A 21523-nucleotide genomic window follows, 5' to 3' on the forward strand; every position below is an offset into this window, starting at 1 on the left:
CTTCTCATTTTGTTGATGGTTTCCTCTGCTGTGATGGATCTTTTTTGTCTTATGTAGTCCCACTTACTTATTTTGCTTTTGTTACTTTTGCTTTTTGCGTCAGATTGAAAAAATCACCAAGACCAAAGTCAAGGAGCTTACCACCTATGTGTTCTGCTAGGAGTTCTATAGTTTCAGATCTCACATTCAAGTCTCTAATCCATTTTGAGTTCATTTTGGTATATGGTGTAAGACAGTAGTCCAGTTTCATCCTTTTACATATGGCTATCTAGTTTCCCGAACACTATTTCTTAAAGAGACTCTGCTTTGCCCATTATATGTCCTTGGCTCCTTTGGCACAAATTAATTGACTTGGCAGATAGTCAAACTCATTCACAGAGTGCAAGATTTTCTTAAGGCTGCTTATTTCTAACAAAACCGATAAAACATATTTTGCTCTTATTAAAGATAAAACATGCCTATTGTCTATATTTCAACCATCAAAAATTTATTTTCTCTTTATTTGCTGATGAGCTATTAAGCAGTGTCATTTGCTTAATAACTTATAACAGACTTATTCCAAAATCACTAGATACCTCCTCATCAGAAGGATGTCCAAAGTTGGCCAATGTGAGAATTGCTCAGTTGTTCTCTTCCGGGTGGGACATTCCTTCTCTCTTTTCCTCACTTGTTCCTTCTTATTCTTTAGGTTACAACCAAAATGTCATAATGGAGAAGGTTTTGTTACTCACAGATGACCTTACCTCTGGCCTGGCTGCAATGACTGAATAAATTTAACTTAAATTCTAACATGCTTAATAAATAAAAAAGAGATTTAAGGTAACTTGCTAATGTGAGATTTACAAAAGGGACAGTTAAAATAATTTGAAATAAGAAATAAGAGTAAAGAAATCATGAATAGGATGTGTCCCTTATAGAAGCATATTATTAGCTATTTTTTCTACTAAAATTATATAAAATGAAAGTGTTATGTAAAAGCTAATAAAGAGTATAACAAAATAAAATAATGAGAAATAATTTTAGGTCAGGGCCTAGGTCACTAATTTTTCTAAAACATGATAATCTCTAAGGCATATTTCTGAGCAGTTCCTCCTTAACAATTCTCGGGCAACACTCTCACAGGACCACTCGAGGGGGCCCACACTTCCACTGCCAGTATGGTTTGTCTTTGGCTCTACCATTTGTGTAATTGTCATTCGAAAGTTCAATATGTAGAAACAAACACAGTATGAGACGCTCTAAATACTGTAATTATGGACATATCAAATGAACAAACAACAGATCTGGAAGTCCTTTATAAAAGCCTCACTGATGTCAATTCATTAGAAGAAAAGGCATCATTTTTTATTTATAAGATTTGAAATTCCTTTTTGAAAGCAGATACATTACTCCAGTTTTGCCACCTATAATCTAAAACTGCACCAACAATACATTTTAAATTTCAAAGTTTATATTTTGGGTTATGATATCCTCTCGTAAAACTGAAATGCTTTAGGTCATTGCATACAATAATTATGTAACATTATACATGTTCCCATGATGTGAAAATTACTCAAACTGTAATAATATTTTCCTAATGTGCTTTGGGCAAAGAACAGATAACAAACTGAAATTCAATACTATGTTGCGTTTCACTATGAGCAAAGAGATGTAAATCTGACTTAAAATAATTTCAACAGCCCCATTACTTTCAAATGGCAGTCCTCTGAAATACTTATCTTTTCGTTTTTTCTTTTGGTTCATACAGACAGGGCAGTTCTAACGCTGTATTTTTATAAAATGAAGATTACTACTTTTAGATTAACTTTAACTAATAATATGTTAAAATTACATTACTTCTGATTTCAATGCTTTTAGCTATAAAAACACAACTAAGAAATCTTTACTTGTTCCTACAAGCTACCTATTTGCATAATTTATATGCAGAAGTAACCCACCATATAAGTTCCATTTTGTTTATTTTTTTTTCTTTTTTGGCCACCTTGCAGCATAAGGAGTTCTCGGGCCAGGGATCATTTGAACTGTAGTTGTGACCTAAGCCACAGATGTACCAACACCAATCCTTAACACAGTGTGCCAGTCTGGGGATCAAACCTGCGTCCCAGTGGTCCCAAGACATGGTCAATCCCATTGCACCACAGCAGGAACTCCTCCATTACATTTATTTAACACAGCTTCTGTACCTATAAATATTATAAGTAATTTGTAGGATATAAGTAAATATATATCACAGTGTTTCCTTTTAATAGATACATTAATCTTTGATGTATTAACTAGCTATCTAGAAAAATAGTGATTATTAAAAGCATATTTAACAGACTTTATGATATTTGTCCTCAAATACTTTATGGCAGTAGGATATGGGGTAAATATTAAGCTTTTATTACTTTAAAGGCCAACTATAATGAATGGCACAAATTTATGAAAATGCAGATTTCTGTTAGTATAAGGGATAATTTGATAAAAGTAAAAACTCTATAAAAGTGAAATCGGTGAGCTTTAAATTTTTTGAGCATTCTATGCTTTGACTATCCCAAAAGAAAGGTAATTGACTAATTACATGATAATTCAATGCAAATTGGACAATGCCTCAAATAGTAAAATAAGTTTACTGAAATCTAGTTCTTCTGATACAATCACACCCTTTTATCTATTAATCTAAGTAAAAAACATAGGCTATGTCTATGCAAACTGTAGGCTAAGAGAAAAGGGAGTAACTTGTATTATCAGTAGGCAGTGCTGGGGGAATCACTGTAAAGGATATAAATTTTGAAAGAGGCTTTGCTGGATGGCAGACTTTGAAGAGGCAAAGCTGAAGGACATTTTAAGGCTGAGGTGCAGCATTTACAAAGTTTAAAATGTATGGATGAAAAGAGTTAATTAAAAACATAAACACATAGAAGTGCTTTTTTGTACACATGAAAGGGTATTTTTGTTACATTAAAAATCAAAATGAAATTCAATGAAATTCTATAGCAACTTTGACAATATCAACTAATATGGTGTATTATTATACACTAAATATATATAATTATCCAGTTTCTCTACAACAACCTTTATCATTTACAAGACTTTTTGACAACTTAAGCATTCTATTTAAAGTACCTGTTAGGCACAATAATTATCTTGTTGACATCTGTCTTCAATATGCATGCAGATTACAGATATTTCTTTGAAACAACGTGTTTTGAAAAGGGTGGTCATGCATAGCTTTTAATAAGTCTGATCAACTATATGGCTTAATGAAAGTGCTACACAATAGAGCCATGTAGGAAAAGGGCTGAAGAAGTTATCGAGATTTCACAGCAACATTTCATAATTTTCCTTGAAAGATTAATATGCATGTATAAAAAATGATAAACAAGCATCTGTGTTTTATCATTTAAAAATGATATTTCTTGTCTTCCTTCTATTGTCAAGAATTTGGATAATTTCTCATTCTAACATCAAATAATTGAAGCTGACTTGCATTATTTGTCACCACTCTAGCCTTTCTAAGTCCAAATAGCAAAGACATTGCTTATTATTGCATAATTTTTCATCACTCTATCTCTTTTAAGTACAAATAACAAGGAGATTGCTCATTATCTGTTTAGAATTTTGCTTGCAATTATGCCAAATCACCACAGGGAGGTGATGTTACCTCCAATCTCCAAAGTTCTGCTCTTTGGACTACATATTAGGGGGTTTTTTTTGTTACTGTTTTGTGGGTTTTTTGTTTGTTTGTTTCTTTTTTCCTAAATCAGCATAGATAAAATAGGAAAGGACATTCCAGAGAGAATAGAAGAAGGCATACAAGGAGTTCCTACTGTGGCTCAGAGGAACAAACCCAACTAGTATCCACGAGGACATGGGTTCAGTCCTCGGCCCCACTCAGTGGGTTAAGAATCTGCAGCCAAGAGCTGCAGTGTAGATCACAGATGCAGCTGGGACCTGGTATTGCTGTGGCTGCGGCATAGGGCAGCAGCTGAAGAAGGACGGGGAGAAGAAGAAGGCATGCAAGAAATGTGATTGGAAACAGGATGCTATATTGGAGAATTACAAGAATTTCAGTTAAGGGGAAAGTGCATCAAAGAGACAGACAAGAACAGGAGAAGTGGAACACTACAACAAGATCTCAATTTTAGAAAAGTATTTCTGGAGTTCCCATCGTGGCATAGGGGAAATGAATTTGACTAGGAACCATGAGGTTTCAGGTTCAATCCCTGGCCTCACTCAGTGGGTTAAGGATCCAGTGCTGCCATGACCTGTGGTGTAGGTCGCAGGCGTGGCTCGGATCTTGCATTGCTGTGGCTCTGGTGTAGGCTGGCAGCAACAGCCCTGATTAGACCCCTAGCCTGGGAACCTCCATATGCTGCAGGTGCAGCCTTATAAAGACAAAAGACAAAAAAAAAAAAATTTAAGTATTTCTGGCATAGATATAAGTGATAAACTATAGATTAAGAACAAGGAGGAATACGAGGAGGTTACTAAATTAATGCCTGGAAGGAAATGCTGAAAATCTTAACCAGAACTGTGGTGATGGGAATGGAAAGCAGGGAATAGATAAGAGAAATACTTAAGCAGTAGAACAGACAAAGATTTCTGAGACACACATTTTCCCACTGTCATTAAAGTCAAAGAAGTCTTCCTCTAGACAAAACTCTCAACATTACATGAGACTGATACTCAAAACAATGGGTATAGATTACACAAGTATTATCTTTTAACCTTCAGTAGTAACAATGATATTTAAAGTTCTCAATAAAGACTGCAAAATGTCCTGAGAACCAGTTTAACACTGCTTTTATTCGTAGCTGACAAAGTACTTGAACAAATATTTTACACAGCTTTAAATAAATATTTCCACCCCATGCTTTTAAGATGTATGTTAATAGTACCCAAAAGATAAAACTATGTTGTAAATCACTTTCTTATCACAAGGAAGATCATAAATAATATTATATGTACTATTATTTAATGCTATCATTGAATTAGAAACATTATGATGAGGGGTTTCTTTCCCCTATAACTACATGAACAGGTACTTAACCTTTAAAACACTGCTTAGGCTCAGGCTGAAACTCAGCATTAGAGAACTGGAAATCAAGGGAACACTATTTGACTCAGCCATGACAGCACAGTTAAGAACACAAGCTACAGGGACAGATCTACTGGTGGCCTGGATGAGGTACTTAATTTTTCTGCCTGCCTCAGTTTCCTTTTCTGGAAACTGGAGCACTTCTGTAAGGACTGAGTTAATACATCTAAAGAGTGGTGCCTGACCTGAAGTCATCACTCAACAAATACTGGTATTCATATAAATTGCAAAAAAAAAAAAAATAAAGCAAAATAATGTGTGTTGATCCCTGAAGTTCTGAAAAAGGACACAAACTGATTGGGGCCGAAAATGTTGTTATAAATTTATGGAACTCCAGGAATCAATGATTAAAGAAAAGATACATACTTCTTGATCAAGCATCCCAGTCTTTGACATAAATTCCACAAAAATAAACAGATCAGTATGTAAATATCTGAAGGATGTGTTTATTGTTGACTTGTTAGTAGCAAAAGCAGTGTAAATACCCAATTAGGACACATTGATATCTTTGACAAAGTATTATCTTTGTCAACTGACATAATAAAATGGTTCTTCTTAATTCCAATAAGCCAAAAAGCATGGTAAACACCAGCATCTACTTTAAACTAGACATATGACACTTAAATGCTTTATGTTAAGATATTTGAGTAAAACTCACATATACTGTAGATGTGCATGAGGTATAATGAAATTGTATTCTTGGAGATTTTATCATCACCGTTAAAAACCTCTTCTAATTAAATATCCTTTTCACATGATAACATTTAATATTAATCAGGGGATTTAAGTAACAATGAAGATATTTTATCACTAACAAAAATCAGCTGTTAAGTTCCCCTTGTGGATCAGCAGGTTAAGAACCCAACCAGTGTCCATGAGGATGAAGGTCCGAGCCCTGGCCTCACTCAGTGGGTTAAGGATACAGCGTTGCCACAAGCTGCAAGGTTGCAGATGCTGCTCGGATCCAGTGCTGCTGTGGCTGTGGTGTAGGATGGCAGCTGGAGCTCTGATTTGACCCCTAGCCTGGGAACTTCCACAAGCCACAGGTGCAGCCCTACAAAAAGAAAAAAAAAATCAGCTGAAAAATGTATAGTGATGATATTACATATACTATGAGTAAAAAATAAAGTTTTTATCTTATAGATCAAATATCATGTGTTACCTAGTATATAGTGTCCAGAAAGATCTGATTCTGTGGCCATATTCAGAGTCACTCAGGAAAAAAATGCCACGAGGGATTAGCAACATTTGCCTTGATGGTAGAATCAAAATCAAGTGTTAGTGAGGCCATGGCATAGAGGGGGAAAAAAAAAATCTGGATCATGTGTTTTATATTGGTTGACATTAAAAACATTGAACTAGTAGCATATTCATGCAATCATCTGAAAAAAACCTGACATTCATCAATGAATTTCCAGACACATATTTTTGTTTGAATCAAACATGTTTCAAATACACCACACATATCTATAAATTTTGAGCTAAAATGTATTAGCAATTAAGTAATTTAATGAAGAGCCAGGCCATTGTTCATGTGTAATTAATAGATTTTAAATAAATGGTACCCCTAAAATAGGTTAAAATTTTGCCACATTACATAATTAGGCAAACATTTGTTTCGTATATTTCTTCTTTTCATATATATTTGCCTAATATCTGAAAAAATCTATAAAGTATATGAAGGTAAACATTTACTTATAAGGTTGTTTAATAACTTAATTTCCATCAAGTAAGAGATGGATGCCTAGTAAAGTGAGTTAACTGAGTAATACATTTTAATCAACATACATTTTATGTTAGTTCAAAATAGCCGTTTGAGTCCATATGATTTATAAATAACAAGCACTTTTTTTTGTTTTGTTTTGTCTTTTTGCTATTTCTTGGGCCACTCCCTCGGCATATGGAGGTTCCCAGGCTAGGGGTCTAATCGGAGCTGTAGCTGCCAGCCTACACCAGAGCCACAGCAACGCGGGATCCGAGCTGCGCCTGCGACCTACACCACAGCTCACGGCAACGCCGCATCCCTAACCCATTGAGCAAGGCCAGGGATCGAAACCTCATGGTTCCTGGTCGGATTCATTAACCACTGTGCCACAATGGGAACTCCAGCACTTTCCATTTTAAAAGAATATTCTAAGAGATAAGTATTTTATTTTCTTTGGCAAAACATGATATTTCTCCATACAATAGGCTGCTTTATTAGTTCAGGCTATACATATCTACTTTGTCCATGTATTCCTTTTAAACAATACAATAACTGAACAACTTGGCTGACTTTGTTATAGTAGCTGGCAGAAAATTAGAGGTCAAGACAAAATTTGTCTTCTCACATACCTTTTTTCCAACATGACATCTAATGCATAGCAGTGAGCAAATCCTTGTTGCATTTAAACTTTATATAATTTGATTCCAATGCAGACACACCACACAAGATAGAGTCAGGAAGCCTGATGGTATGAAAACCTTATTGCCATTTTCCAGGACACAAATTTCCAGCTTGCTAAGACCAATACTTCAGGGCAACAAAGCAGGGGTGATTGTGTTAGAAAAGGAAAGACAAAACTTACACATCTTTGGGGATAATTTTTCCTGGCCAAAATAGTCTCAAGAACTAAGACTATTTACCTTCCTCCTAAATATGAAAACATTGAAGAATGTATCACTATGCCAGTTTATGAAGGTATTTCAAACAAACTTAAACTATAAGGGAAATGTAGAATATGGCACTCAGGAGTCTGCCTGTATTTCTTCAGCGCTTTTACAGTATACCAAAAATATGATCTTCAGCAAGCAAACTCAGAGCCAACAAATACATCTTTATTTCCAGATTTCCTACTATCAGGGGAGGTTTAAAAATCTGGAGTGCTATAAAAAAAAATCGGTTACTTCAAGCTGTTATGAGAAGTCTACCCCCAAAATGAACTAATAAGAGTTTAACAAGCACGTTTTCAAAATATACAATGGAAGAAATTATTAATTTTGTTTTCAAAGTGCCAATGACTCCCTTTTTTAAAATAACTGACTCCAAAAATCTAACTCTTTGTGATTGCGCAGGAGGAACATGAATGGGAGGTAACTATCAACTCAAGACATGTCAAATTCATCTGATACTTACACGGATAACATGGAATTGACTGTGCAGCCACCGAAATCCATAACCAAGATGTGTTTACAGTGGCAGTGTTATCAATCATCGATAAAGAAATGATACGTTAAAAAATGGTATTTTAAATGTCTCTCTAAAATAAATATCACTAATAGGACTATGCAGAAATATGAATGAATGGATGAGTGAATAAATGAACAGAAGGGCTTGGAGGTCATAGTTACAATAAGCCCAATTCTCCAACTCAACCTCAAAGGGGAAAAACAAGTCCTAGTTCATTGCTGATTTTTAACAATGTTCACCTAGTTGAATACAAAATAAGCTTATGACTGGCAATGTTAATATTTTGGGTTTTCATGGGGGACAATGAATAGCATTCTTTTCTCTGCCTGAGTTCTTGATTAGAAAAGAAGTCACAGATGGAGAGCAAATATCATCCTTTATGTAATAATTGCTAATACAGAGGGAAAGGGCTAAAAGTGTGGCAACAACAGAATGCGTTAACCTTAATTCTGAAATTAAACAGACTTTCTAGCCATATTATCACAGAAGTTGTTGCAGAGGTATAGCCTACTCTTTCATGTCTTTCAGTATAATCTAGAGCTTCTGCAGGCAGCCTGAAGGAAGAAGGAAGGGCTCAGCTATACAAGGTCCTTGCAAAGTCACCTAACAGGTAAGTCACTCTGCCTAACCCTGGATGGAATGAGTGAACTGCAGCATTAGAGGCTAAGATGTTACAAGTGCAGTTAGGGGCAGCACCTCCGTGTCCCAATGATATCTTTATTTGGTCAGAACTAAAACAGGTTCTATAGATCCCAGGAAATGGGAAGGAGTGATCAAGTGATCCCATTGATCACTCTGTTGAGAAGTATTTTCTCTCTTTTTTTGGGGGGGGGGGTTCTTCTGTCTTTTTAGGGCTGCACCCACAGCATATGGAGGTTCCTAGGCTAGAGGTCTAATTGGAGCTGTAGCTGCCTGCCTACACTACAGCCACAGAAACTCGGGATCTGAGCCGCATCTGCAACTTCCACCATAGCTCACGGCAAAGCCAGATCCTGAACCCACTGAGCGAGGCCGGGGATAGAACCCAAAACCTCATCGTTCCTAGTCGGATTCATTTCCACTGAGCCATGATGGGAACTCCAAGAATTCTCCTTTAAGTTTCTCATTTGAAGAGTTAAGCCCATACCCAATATTCTGTGATAATCTTTATGGGAAAGGAATCTCAAAAAGAATGGATGTGTCTGTATGTATAACTGAATCACTCTGTTGTACAGAACTAATCACAACACTGTAAATCAACTATACTTCAATAAAACTTAAAAAAAACAAAAAAGAAACAAAAGTTAAAGCCTAAATAAAGATCATTTCATCATCCTTCTTACATATTAACAGGCAAAAATAAACACATAATTTCTACCGATGGCCAAATATCAGATAACTTTTAGAAATATATCTCATTTTTCTACAAGTTAATTATCTTAAAATATGTATTTCTCTGGAAACACTGATAACATTCAATTGCAGATACTGATATAAATACAGCATTCACTTTAGTTCTATAATATTGAAGTTTTGAGGTTTAAATTATTATGTACTCTGTTGTTTAACTTAGCAAACAGTGATGGATGATGAAATAAAGCACTTGTCAAATCGATTAGATATGGGAAAACTTTGAAATTACACATTCACTTCTTCATCCCATTAAAAATCAATCACTACACAGACAACATGCAGAAATTGGTTCTCTGAATGTTTGATAGTTTTAAGACAATCTTCTACTGGATTTGAAGAATCTCTTCTTATTCTGTATATTTACAACAAATAAAATCTACTTTAAAAAAGAGAAGCAAGCCTAGGGGAGGTACGTCAAATTCTTTTTATGTTTCGATCATGAAAAGGTTATATCAAAAAAGATATACTTGTTCACTTTTAAAGACTTTTAAAGATTATCTCTGCAAGAATTTATAATTAAGACAGACAAGTGATATAAAATCTCAGAGAAGTTATAGACCTTGAAATGTTCTAACAATTAGGATAGAAAAAAATATTAGAAATGTGATTTAAAAAATATGTATTATGCCCATCAAATAACTTCAATGTTACTGACCTAAAAATGATATATTGTATGTTTATAACTGTATAAAAATGAGTAAGAAACTATATCAGATTTGTGGATTCCTTTTTTATCCACCTTTTCCATATACTGATGTTAAAGGAGAAAACTCAAAGATCCTCATTTCCTGAATATAAGTGCCTACAAGGAAATCAGGATTATATATTTCTCTCTAGTGAGTAAATAATAATTTTCTTATTATGAGCTTGGATCGAGCAAATAACATACAACCTCTTATCAATCAATGAATTTTGTTGGCCTAAAGCACTTTTTAGATTAAATCCTTTTTTATTAAGACAAACTCATTACTATGTTCTATGTACTATGTATTTGCTTTTATATTATATATTTTACATGTAACTCAACTATCCAGAAAATACCATTTTAAGGGTGATATATGAATTAAAGAAAGTAGATATACTATTATTTTGATATTATTGATTTAGTTACTTGAAATAACTGCACACAAAAAGACCTATTTATAAACTTTTAAGCAATTTAAACACTTCGAAAGACAGGTTAGAAAATACATAAATATACACATATTTTACATATAATAAATATATGTTTATATTAAATAATATCATGTCTCCATACATTATATAACATCTATTTAAAGAATTTTACCATATATACGTATGGTATACATAGATATATATGGTAAAATTCTTTAATACATAAACATTTATATGTATTTGTGTTTATATATGTAAAAACATATTTGCTAGAAAGTATTTGATTGACTGAAACCAAATTTCTCAACTGTGACAGTAGGTTGAAAATAAAGTTTAATGGCTATATAAATTAAAGTGACTTTTTATCAGAAAGTGCTATTCAAGCCAAAATGCAGTATACTTCAGGAATAAATTAAATTCAATAGATGTTAGCTCAAACTCCTCATCATTTAGAACTATACCCTCAGGGCCCTTCAAGCATGTTCAAAGACACACAACTCCCTAAGAGTAAAAGATTCCACTTGAACTTGACATACGTGCCCTGTACAAACACATTTACAAGAAGGGAGGTTATAGGATTCCATCAGCTCAGTATCAGCTCATTTCCACTATCTGCCAAGAAATTAAAATGCATTTCTACTTAATCCTAGAGATAAGCTTCTTTAAAGTTTATTTTAGTTTAGTTATTAAAAAAACACAGTATTAACAGGAACAGTATTTTTATAGACATTTCAGTAACAGAGAAGAGATAAGCCAAAAGCAAATGTATATTTGAAATGATATCATTATCAAATTAAAAAATATTAACTGTATCTTTTAAAAATGTCCATCATTTGAAAAAGCTATCTGGAGACAGAAAGTTTTTGCACAGTCATCATATTTTTAAAATGTGTGCCACATAAAAACATTACTTTTAGATTTTCATGCTACTTTTTGTCTTGTGATGACCCCTCCTGGTTGAGTTGTTCATTATCTTAGACTCTTGCGGTTTTTTTTTTTTTTCCCTTTCTCCTTTGGATGTTTTTAGTATTATGAATAAAACTATCAAACTTCTTCAGAACTTATATAATATAAATAAAAATGGTCATTAAGTGTAAAAATATAAATTTAAAATACAGAGTAGGTGAAGCTCAATCTAATCAGTAAAATTGACATCATTGCTATTATTTTATTTCTAGGATGGGGACAACTTTTGAGTTTTGGTCACACAATTTAAATTCAAATGAAATAAAGAATAATATCAATTAAGCCATTATACATTTGAAGCCTAGGGGTATAACATATAAATAAATAAATCTTAATAATCAAACACAACTATTAACTATCTTAAAACTAACGGTTTCCGCTCTTCCCTATCACCAAACTCTACTAAGTTGTAAGGACTAAGAATATATTTTGGAAACAACAACTTTTCCAGTCTTAAAATATATCAGCCTAATGGCTGCTTATGCGCTATTTTTGACACAGTGAATTTTTCAAATTGATTCTTTATAATTGGAGTACACAGAAAGATGAAATACAGAACTCAGGAAAAACTTGATGTGAGGGCCTTCAATCTGTGAACATAATAATTTAATTTATAATGAGTTTATTTTCTAAGAAAAGTGGCAATTTAGTTCTATACAGCCAGACCCTGATGAAGAAACTGAAATTTCATCAGAATAGTTTTCTCAGTATATTGTTATATATTTATGTAAATATATCTGCATAATTTATGTTTAAATCTATACAACTGACATTAAATCTTAATAAAACATCACATTCTGAAGTATAATCTATTTCGTGGAAAAAACTATAAAAGTGTTTTCAAGTTCATTACAAACTTAGATTCCCAATTAGTGGTTTCTCTATCTTTAAATGCGAGAAAAAAGAAGCAAATACTATACTTGGGAAATTATGTCAAAACAGTAATACTGGTTCATCACACGATATTATTACTTAGTAGAGTCTTTAGCACAACTTCTAAAGTCCTTTTTCAATGTTTATTCTTATTAATATTTACATACCAGGATAGGAGCATTCATATTAATGTATGGACAAAGATGCATTCATGAATCCCAGGATATGATAAAGAGGTAGTACTACTTCATATATGAATTCTGGAAAACACCAAACTTTTTTTTTCCTATAATGGAAGACACTTATTTTCAAACTCTAAAATCTCCATGATAATTCTTTAACAACTCAGTCATCCTAAGAAACAAGTATGCCTAATGAATATTATCCTAAGATTCCTACAGGTAATCTTTCCACTGTTTAACTCTTTCTGAACCAAAGGAGCAACCATGCATTTCCTCTCCAGATGCACAGCATGCACTTCTAAAGCCCTGCAGACGATGAGCTGGAATCTTCCATTTCTTTTTACTCTTTCTAACCTCATGAATAAATGAACAATCTTTTCTAGAAGAAGCCACCTAAACACACAGGGAGAAATATATGGAACAGCATCATTATTTTCCTGAGAACTCTTGTAAGAAATCTGTTCATTACTGCCTTAATGATGTTTTGCACTGACCGTCCCAAGTCCTAGACTGCATTACATCCAACTGCCAAAGAGGCAAAGCAATTTCAGGTAAAATATTGGATTCGCCGTCTTCCATTTTAATAAGCAAGTACTAAACGGTCATTAATTTGTTGGGGAGGGGGTGATAAAGAGAAGTCCATAGATGCCCAAGCTGCTCCAAATATGATCCTTTTTTCATCCCCAAAACCGTGTTCATTTAAGTTAAAACCATAGGTATAAAAATAAGAAACTTATTTTTGCCATGTTTTCACTTTTCATTTACTGACCTACCTAAGCAAAACGCAATAAACTTCCTCTACACAAACACACCGAAGTGGAAGAATAACTCCCGAGTAGCTGTCACCTACACTAATCACTCTAACCAAGCAGCAGCCAACCAATCTCCAGGACCAGAAACAACTTTCCAGAAACATCAGCGGCGTCAAAACCCTCTTCCCCCAAACCAAGGGAGCGGGATTTGGAGCCTTCCCTGCTGCAGTGGTTCCAAGTGCGTGACAGCAGAGCCACACACACAAATCAGGGAGCGAGACCAGAGAAGGCACCTCAGAGTTGGTACCCTGGGGTGGAACATCACTGCGGCACTGAAAGTGCTCCATCGCAGAGCAGGCTTGCGCTAGGGCTACTTACGGGACGTGGCGGGAGCCGTCCAGGCTCTGCAGAGGATGCTGCCGACCAGCCAAAGCGAAAGCGCTGCCCCGCAACCGGAGCGCGGAGCCTCCACCATCCTTAGCCCCCGGGCTCGCGGTACTCCAAAAGCTCGCTGCGGAGAGACGCCGTCCGTCTCCCCGTGGGGTGCTTGGAGAGAGATGGGCTGTCCTCAGGCACCACAGAAAGCCGAGCCCCTCCGGCTTCCTCTTCTCCCCTCACCCCCTCCGCGTTCCAGTCCGGCCGGGCTCGGAACAGCAGGGCGGTCGCAGCCTTCCTCTTCCCTCCGCGCGGTTCTTGCCTCTTGCTCTGCGAACCAGTGAAATGCCAGGGGGAAGAATTCAAACCCAGAAGAAAAGGGAGGGGGGAGCAGAGGAGGGGACGCCTACCCCGCCCTCTCCCTCTCAGGGGGAAAAAAAAAAAATCACCAGGGGACTAGGTGGAAAATCAGAAGAGCGGAGGCTGCAGAAGAAGGGAGCGCGCCAGAGACGGCGGTGCTGATGCTGCCACTGCAGGCGGGCGAGTGCTCCCCCGGCCGCTGGGCAGCGTGACTCAGAGGGGTTTCCAATCGCCTGCCAGCTCACATGGAGGGACTATGTTCGCGCGGAGCACGCAGCCCCGCCGGCGGACGGGCGCACGCACGGCCTCAGCGCGGCGCGGCGCGGAGCAGCATCTCCCCGGCTGTGCAGCTCGAGCAGCAGCGGCCGCGGCCGGATAGCTGGAGACGCTGCCGCGCCGCCGCCAGCAGCGCCCGAGGAGCCGGGAGGAGGGCGAGGCGGGGAAGCCCTCCCTCCTCTCCCCTTCTCCAGTCCCCACCCCGGCTCCTCCTTCGCCGCCGCCTCCTCCTCCTTACCGTACCCCTCTGGCTGTCAGAACCCTTCTGCCCTGCCCTCGCCTCGTTGGGAAGCAGAAGGGAGAAGGGACCCACGGGCCCGGGTCCATCAGCTGGGGCGGGGGCCGAGGAAGGAGGCGAGCGCCTCTCCCCGGGCGGGAGGCGGCGCCGAAGTTGGGTATTCGCAGTGTGATCTTGGAACCCGGCTCCAACCCTGGCTGCCCCCCGCCCAGCTGCAGGAAACAGAACCCCTTGGCTCGGATGCCTTCTCTCTCCCTTCTCTCCTCCCCTTCAGACAGAGATGGTACAGGCTCCGGGAGCTCAGGCCCCCTGGGAACCAGAATTCGGCGTCCGACAGGCAGGTCTTCCGAGTGGTCCTAACATCAAGTGACGGAGCTGAACATCCCGACTGGAGCCTGGAGCCGCGGGGACTGCAGACGCGGCTAATGCAGATGTTTTCAATATGTAATTAATTCATACTCATACATATTTACACGTACACCAAACACACGCCGCTGCCAGGAAAACTACATTCAGGCGAACGCTCACACAAACAGCCACAAACACAAAACTGAAATAAGCAGGCAGACGGATCTAACTACTTCAAAGATATCTGATGCATTTGCAAGTACCAGGAATTCCGAATATCTAGGGAAACGCAGATTTTCTTCTCACATTCAGGTCATTTCAGTAATAAATCTCAAGCTCTTCTCCCTAGCTCACACCTCTCCACACTCCATCCTCCAAAGACTTTCCTCCATCCAGTCTACATATAGTACTGGGATTCTTCTATCTCTGCAGAACCAATCCTTTCACTGACTTTACTGACACAGTTAAGAATTATTGGTCATCTAACTACCTAACGATGTTTAGGGAGGAACTAAGGAGGAGGAACCATGTCTCAATGTTATGCAATGAATAAGCATTTGCCTTTCAATATAAATAAAATTTTTATGGAGACTTGCCTACTCCTGGAATTCACTCTGAGTTTAATATTATGGTTAGGTCTTAGAAAGGTCCCCTGTAAACAGTACTGTGTGCTCACTGCATAATTAGCATGGTGGTAATAGGCCTGATTCAGCATTCTTTATTAGAGCTTTGTTTCTGATTGATATAAAGGGATGTTTCCTCCCAGTAAGAACTGCAGATTGGGTACAATCTGGAAATGAAGAAACACACAGATGACTAAGAGGAAACTTCATCCTCACACCGTACAACTCGTCTCCTATAAAATAATACAGTAAATCTATGGATTATACAATGCCTCTTTTCTATTTTCTCTCAAGCTGTCAAAAGTCAGTGAAAACTTGCAGAAATGCTGTGGTAGAGAACTGCCATCAACAATTTGTTAGGACTCAAAGAAAAACCAGTCATGGGAAAAAAAAATACCTTGAGGAAGCACAATTTCTCAGAAGTCAATTTTTTACATTTGTCTATTTTAACCATTTCAGTAAAAGCCACTAGTGTTCAAGTGTTTTTAATAGAAGAGTAAAAGAGGAAACAACTGAAAGTATTTTTATCGTTTCAGTATCTCAATGGATGCTACTCACTGGGTATCTCAAGCAGATTGACTGAAACTGAATCCATTTCTTAGGGTACTGAGCAAAAAGAAAAAAAAAAAAAGCTGGAAGGAGATATCTACCTTAATTGTTTTGTAGCAGAAAATTTTGTACTCAAGGGTGTTTTTTTTTTTCTCTTCCAAAATGTATTCAGACCAGTTTGTAATAATTTCTCTCAATGAGTAAAAACAAACAAAACCTTGTTTTAATGACACATATATAACCACCCTGCATCACCACTGTGCTACATAATATGGTCTCATTTCATGCCAGTGTAAGCTAAGAACCTGCCTTCATCAATTTTCAAGGCATTTGGCCATCTTTGAAAATTAACAATGGCACATTCCTTGTAATGAAACTTCTTTTGCTTCAAATTTGTGTGAACTAGATCTGGACATTGTGATTCATAAATATACCTAAAGAAATAAGACTTTAATAGTTTCAGGATCAGACATTCTTTAGATTCTAATGCTACATGCTCCTTATCCAGTTTACCCTTTTCATCATTAGATATTAAGAAGTTTCTTTTTGACTTCAGTTAGAACTAAAACTATTAGTGAGGAGGTAGGAACTGCTAAGCCTGTTTGGTCTGGTCAAAACCTTTAAGAACCTGTAAAATTGATAAACCAATCAATAAATTGAGGATAATTCCACCAAATGGCTTCTAGATGTGGTAAACATGGAATATCTTGTCCCAGAGAGTGAATTCATTATCAATATGTTCATTGCATTGTGGTTGCAAATAGTTGAAGACAGCATATGATCAGGAGAAATGTTTCTCTAGTTTGATATATGTTAATCAAAGTTTGAGAATAATAAAACTAAGTACACCAAAGGCACACAAAGAGCAAGCAAAAGCATGATTAGGAAAGAAGATGGGCAAGTTGCATTATTTTGGAAGAAGTAAAGTAAACTAAGAGGGGAAAGATAATCCCTGTTTCCCACCACTCATGTTCTATTTTCTCCTTCTACAGAAATTATTACGTTTTTTATATTAACCTGAATCCATAATTGGAACAATTCATTGTTTCACAAGCAACATATTCATCATTCATTTTTGTCTCCAGTATTTGTTGAGTTTCTACCACTATTGAGCTGGACATTGTGCTAGATACTGAGATTAACCTCTGAGCAATCAAGTAACCCTTTTGCCCACATAATCGGTAGATAATGGTTGAATAAGGGATAAAAATAAATCTGCCTCACTTCTGTACTGACATCTATTCAAGTAAATGTTGACTGGGTAATTATTCTAGTATCTTCACATATTCTTTAAAAAATGAACATACTCAAAAAGTGTTGTTATCATAGTCACCATCATTATCATTCCAGAGATCTGTAAATAATCTCTTACATGGTAAATTATCTCAAAAGTCCTCCCCAAATTTTGGAACTCAGCTAGCAAAAAGAGTCAAAATATATTGGTTGTAATAACACTTTGAAATGAGTCATTCTATGGTACGAAGCATTAAAAAATTCAGCACTGTTCAATAAGTAGAGAAACAACTGGTACCTCTCTAGGTGAGGTCCTTGGAATAGAATTTCCTTTCAGAAATCAAGCTGTTCAACTGCGCCCAGATATTGGTGAATTCCCTCAGAAAAAAAATATATATATCTAAATAGAATAGAAAGTCTGATTGCCAGTCTGATTGTACACTCCAAGAATTTAGGACCTGGTTATATAGGATCTGTGTAAGATGCATTCTCTAGTGAGGATGAGCAGAATGAGGTCAAGTCTTATAAGCAAGCCTCTGGTGTACAGAAGATCACTTGGAGTCTGGGCCTTTGGCAACACTAATTGGCCCTGGGCACAGTGCGATACTTCCCATCATAATCAAATATTAATTGTGAGAAAGACTGTTGATAAAAATGGCATAAACTACAAGCAGCTTCCAAAATCCCAGTCTATTTTAAAGGTCTCAGGGAAATGCATGACAACTAGTATTATTTGGATTACGATCTCTGAGGACATTTTTTAGAAATAATTCATGCTTAATGATTTAGTATTTTAATATTAATGAAAAGAGTATAATTGGCAAAAAAGATGGTCTTAATGCATGCATAAAACATCCTTAAAATCATTGATCAAGTTTAGGAAACTGGGAGGAATGTGGCTAAACCAATATGTAGTATTTAGAATATAGAATCTAATCTTAATCTCTATCACATTTCTCACTTTTTGGACACCCAGTTTTTTTCGGATTATAGTCTAACATGCATTTGAATAGATCATATAACTCAGGATAATTGTTCTTCCAGAGTTGCAATTAAAAATTAGCTTTTTCTAATGGCATTTTAGTGCTTTAGCACTGACAAATCTAACCTAAAACTTATATAATGCTTACTTTTAAAAATCTCTCATTATTTGATGATCTCACAAATTAAGGAATATATAATTGCAAATAAATGTACCAGGAAAAATGCCATAATTTCAAAAAGTAAAATAAAATATTTATCTTTCAGAAAAGGAATTATAAAAATGCTTATGCTTTTGAATATCAAATCATATGGTAATTTCTTGTTAATATGACAGATTTCATGAGGGAAGAAGAGAGCTCTTAGAATTGACTTATATATTTACTGTCTTATTTCTCTTTCAAGTGTTGTAATTGTAAATCAAATCATAATTACAGAGAATAAAGGGAAGAGTCAAAAAAAAAAAAAAGAGGAATGAGCGAAAGAGAGAGAAGAAAGGTTTAGTGTACATCTATAATTTCCTAGTTGTAAATGCCTCTGAAAATACCTAATTACACACAGGAGTAATGGCTAAACTATAATTATTCAGCAGTGAGTGCGCATTTTAGGTTTCCACAAACTCAAAAACTTCTTAAATGAGCTCAATATTTGTAAAGCCTCAATTTGATTTTTAAAATAGAATTTTATTTATGAGAGATAAAAACTAGCTAGAAATAGATTGCTATAAAGAACCTTAAGAAATGTTCTACTCAAGGAACAATAAAGTTTCCCTCCAAACCCCACCCAAAACATAATAATATTAAGTGGATTGCTTTTGAGTGTTACAATCACATAGAATTTAAGAAGAATCAGGTGATCACACCACAGGAAGCAATTTAGGGTAGTGTTGAGTCTGGTCTTTGGGTTCTACGTTCTGTCTCCATACAACTCTGCATGTTGTACCAGAAACATCACATCAAAAAATGGGCAGAAGAATTTACAGCAACATGGATTCAACTAGAGATTCTCATACTAAGTGAAGTAAGTCAGAGAAAGACAAATACCATATAAATCTAAAATATGGCACAGACGAACCTATCTACAAAATAGAAACAGACTCACAGACATGGAGAACAGACATGTGGTTGTCAAGAGAGAGGGAAAGGGAGTGGGATGGACTGGGAATTTAGGGTTAATACATGGAAAACTATTACATTTAGAATGGATAAACAATGAGGTCCTGCTCTACAGCACAGGGAACTATATCTGGTCACTTGTAATAGAACATGATGGAGGATAACATGAGAAAAATAATGTATACATATATGTCACTTTACTGTATAGCAGAAATTGACAGAACATTGTAACTCAACTATACTTTAATAAAAAATTTTAAATGGGCAGAAGATCTAAATAGATATTTCCCCAAAGAAGACATCCAGATGGCCAACAAGCATGTGAAAAGATATTCAATACTGCTAATTATTAGATAAATGCAAATCAAAACTGCAATGAGGTATCACCTTACACCAGTCAGAATGGCCATCATCAAAAAGTCTACAGATAGGAGTTCCCATCGTGGCGCTCTGGAAACAAATACAACTAGGAATCATGAGATTGCAGGTTCCATCCCTGGCCTCGCTCAGTGGGTTAAGGATCTGGCATTGCTGTGGCTGTGGTGTAGGCCTGTAACTACACCTCTGATTAGATCCCTAGCCTGGCAACTTCCATATTCCATGGGTGTGGCCCTGAAATGACCAAAAAAAAAAAAAAAAAAGACAAAAGTCTACAAATAATAAATGCTTCAGAGGGTGTGGAGAAAAAGAAACCCTCCAACACTATTGGTGGGATTGTAAATTTGTGCAGCCACTATGGCAAGTAGCATGGAAATTTCTAAAAAACTAAAAACAGAGCTACCATGTGATCCAGCAATCCCACTCCTACACATTTATCCAGAGAAAAATATAATTCAAAAAGATACATATACCCCAATGTTCATAGCAGCACTATTTACAATAGCCAAGACATAGAAGCAACCAAAGTGTCCATGGGTAGATGAATGGATAAAGAAGATGTGGTACACAGGTACAATGGAATATTACACAGCCATAAATAAAGAATTAAATAATGCCATTTGCAGCAACATGGATGGACCCAGAGATTATCATGCTAAGCAAAGTAATTCAGAGAGAGAAAAACAAATATCATATAATATTGCTTACAAGTAGAAGTTTTAAAAAAGATACAAATGAACTTATTTCCAAAATAGAAATAGACTCACAGATATAGAAAACAAACTTATGGTTACCAAAGAGGAAATGGGGGGAGTGAAAATTAAGAGTTTGTTATTAACATATAGGCACTACTATATATAAAACAGATAACCAATAAGGACCTACTATAGAGTACAAGGAACTATACTCAAAATCTTCTAATAAATTATAATAGAAAAGAATCACCCCATTGTATACCTGAAACCAACACAACATTGTAAATTAACTGTATTTTAATAAAAGATAAAAAGAAATAGTTGATTTAAAATCTTGAAAAATATTATATGTGACATACTCAATATATGCTTTCATTTCCTAATTTATAAGATTAGGCTATATTTATACCTGTACAATTAGATTTCTTTGAGGATTTAAAATAAGTTATATATCTGGCTCATAGAAAGTACTATAATTATTAATGATATAAATGAATATACAAAAATTCTGGTAACCTGAAGACCTAGAACTTCAAATTCACCCCTCAATATATTTAAATTGCAAAATTGTTCAAAATTTTTTGGATAAAAAATAAGGCTTCAAACAGAAAAAAAATTATTTCAAATTGCCTAAACATAAAGACAAGAAATTTATTTATTGATACTAAAGAATAGCATCTTTCCCACAGAACAAAATGCATACTGAAATAAAATTTTAGAAATTTGTTTGGAATTTGAAAGGACTGTGAAAAAGTGAGAGGTATCAGATTATAAGGCAAAATATGGGAATTGCCAACATTAGAGAACTTCTTCAGGTTTAGA

General features: G+C 36.0%; 1 protein-coding gene across 6 annotated transcripts in view; it reads right to left on the reverse strand.

Moving 5' to 3' along the window:
- Positions 1-15538, reverse strand: part of CNTNAP2 (contactin associated protein 2) — a 2042838-nt gene extending 2027300 nt beyond the window's left edge. For 2 of the 6 annotated variants that reach the window (XR_014816181.1, XM_084977534.1), the window contains exons 1-2: positions 14780-15051; positions 13909-14235 (exon numbers count right to left, since the gene is read on the reverse strand). Coding sequence is in view for 4 of the 6 variants with exons in the window: in XM_084977534.1 (XP_084833660.1) it covers positions 13909-14005 (97 nt within the window). In the remaining 2 variants the exon portion in view is untranslated. Of the gene's footprint in view, positions 1-13908; positions 14656-14779; positions 15052-15390 lie in introns of those variants that run through there. The other 4 variants (XR_014816180.1, XM_021102606.2, XM_084977536.1 and 1 more) reach the window with 3 other exon arrangements.
- Between the last annotated feature and the right edge of the window lie 5985 nt (positions 15539-21523).

Source organism: Sus scrofa, chromosome 9, assembly GCF_054392235.1.
Source record: "Sus scrofa isolate SSC_HxYL_T2T_F1_AM1 chromosome 9, Sscrofa_HxYL_maternal_Yorkshire_Landrace_v2.0, whole genome shotgun sequence".
Taxonomy (NCBI): domain Eukaryota; kingdom Metazoa; phylum Chordata; class Mammalia; order Artiodactyla; family Suidae; genus Sus; species Sus scrofa.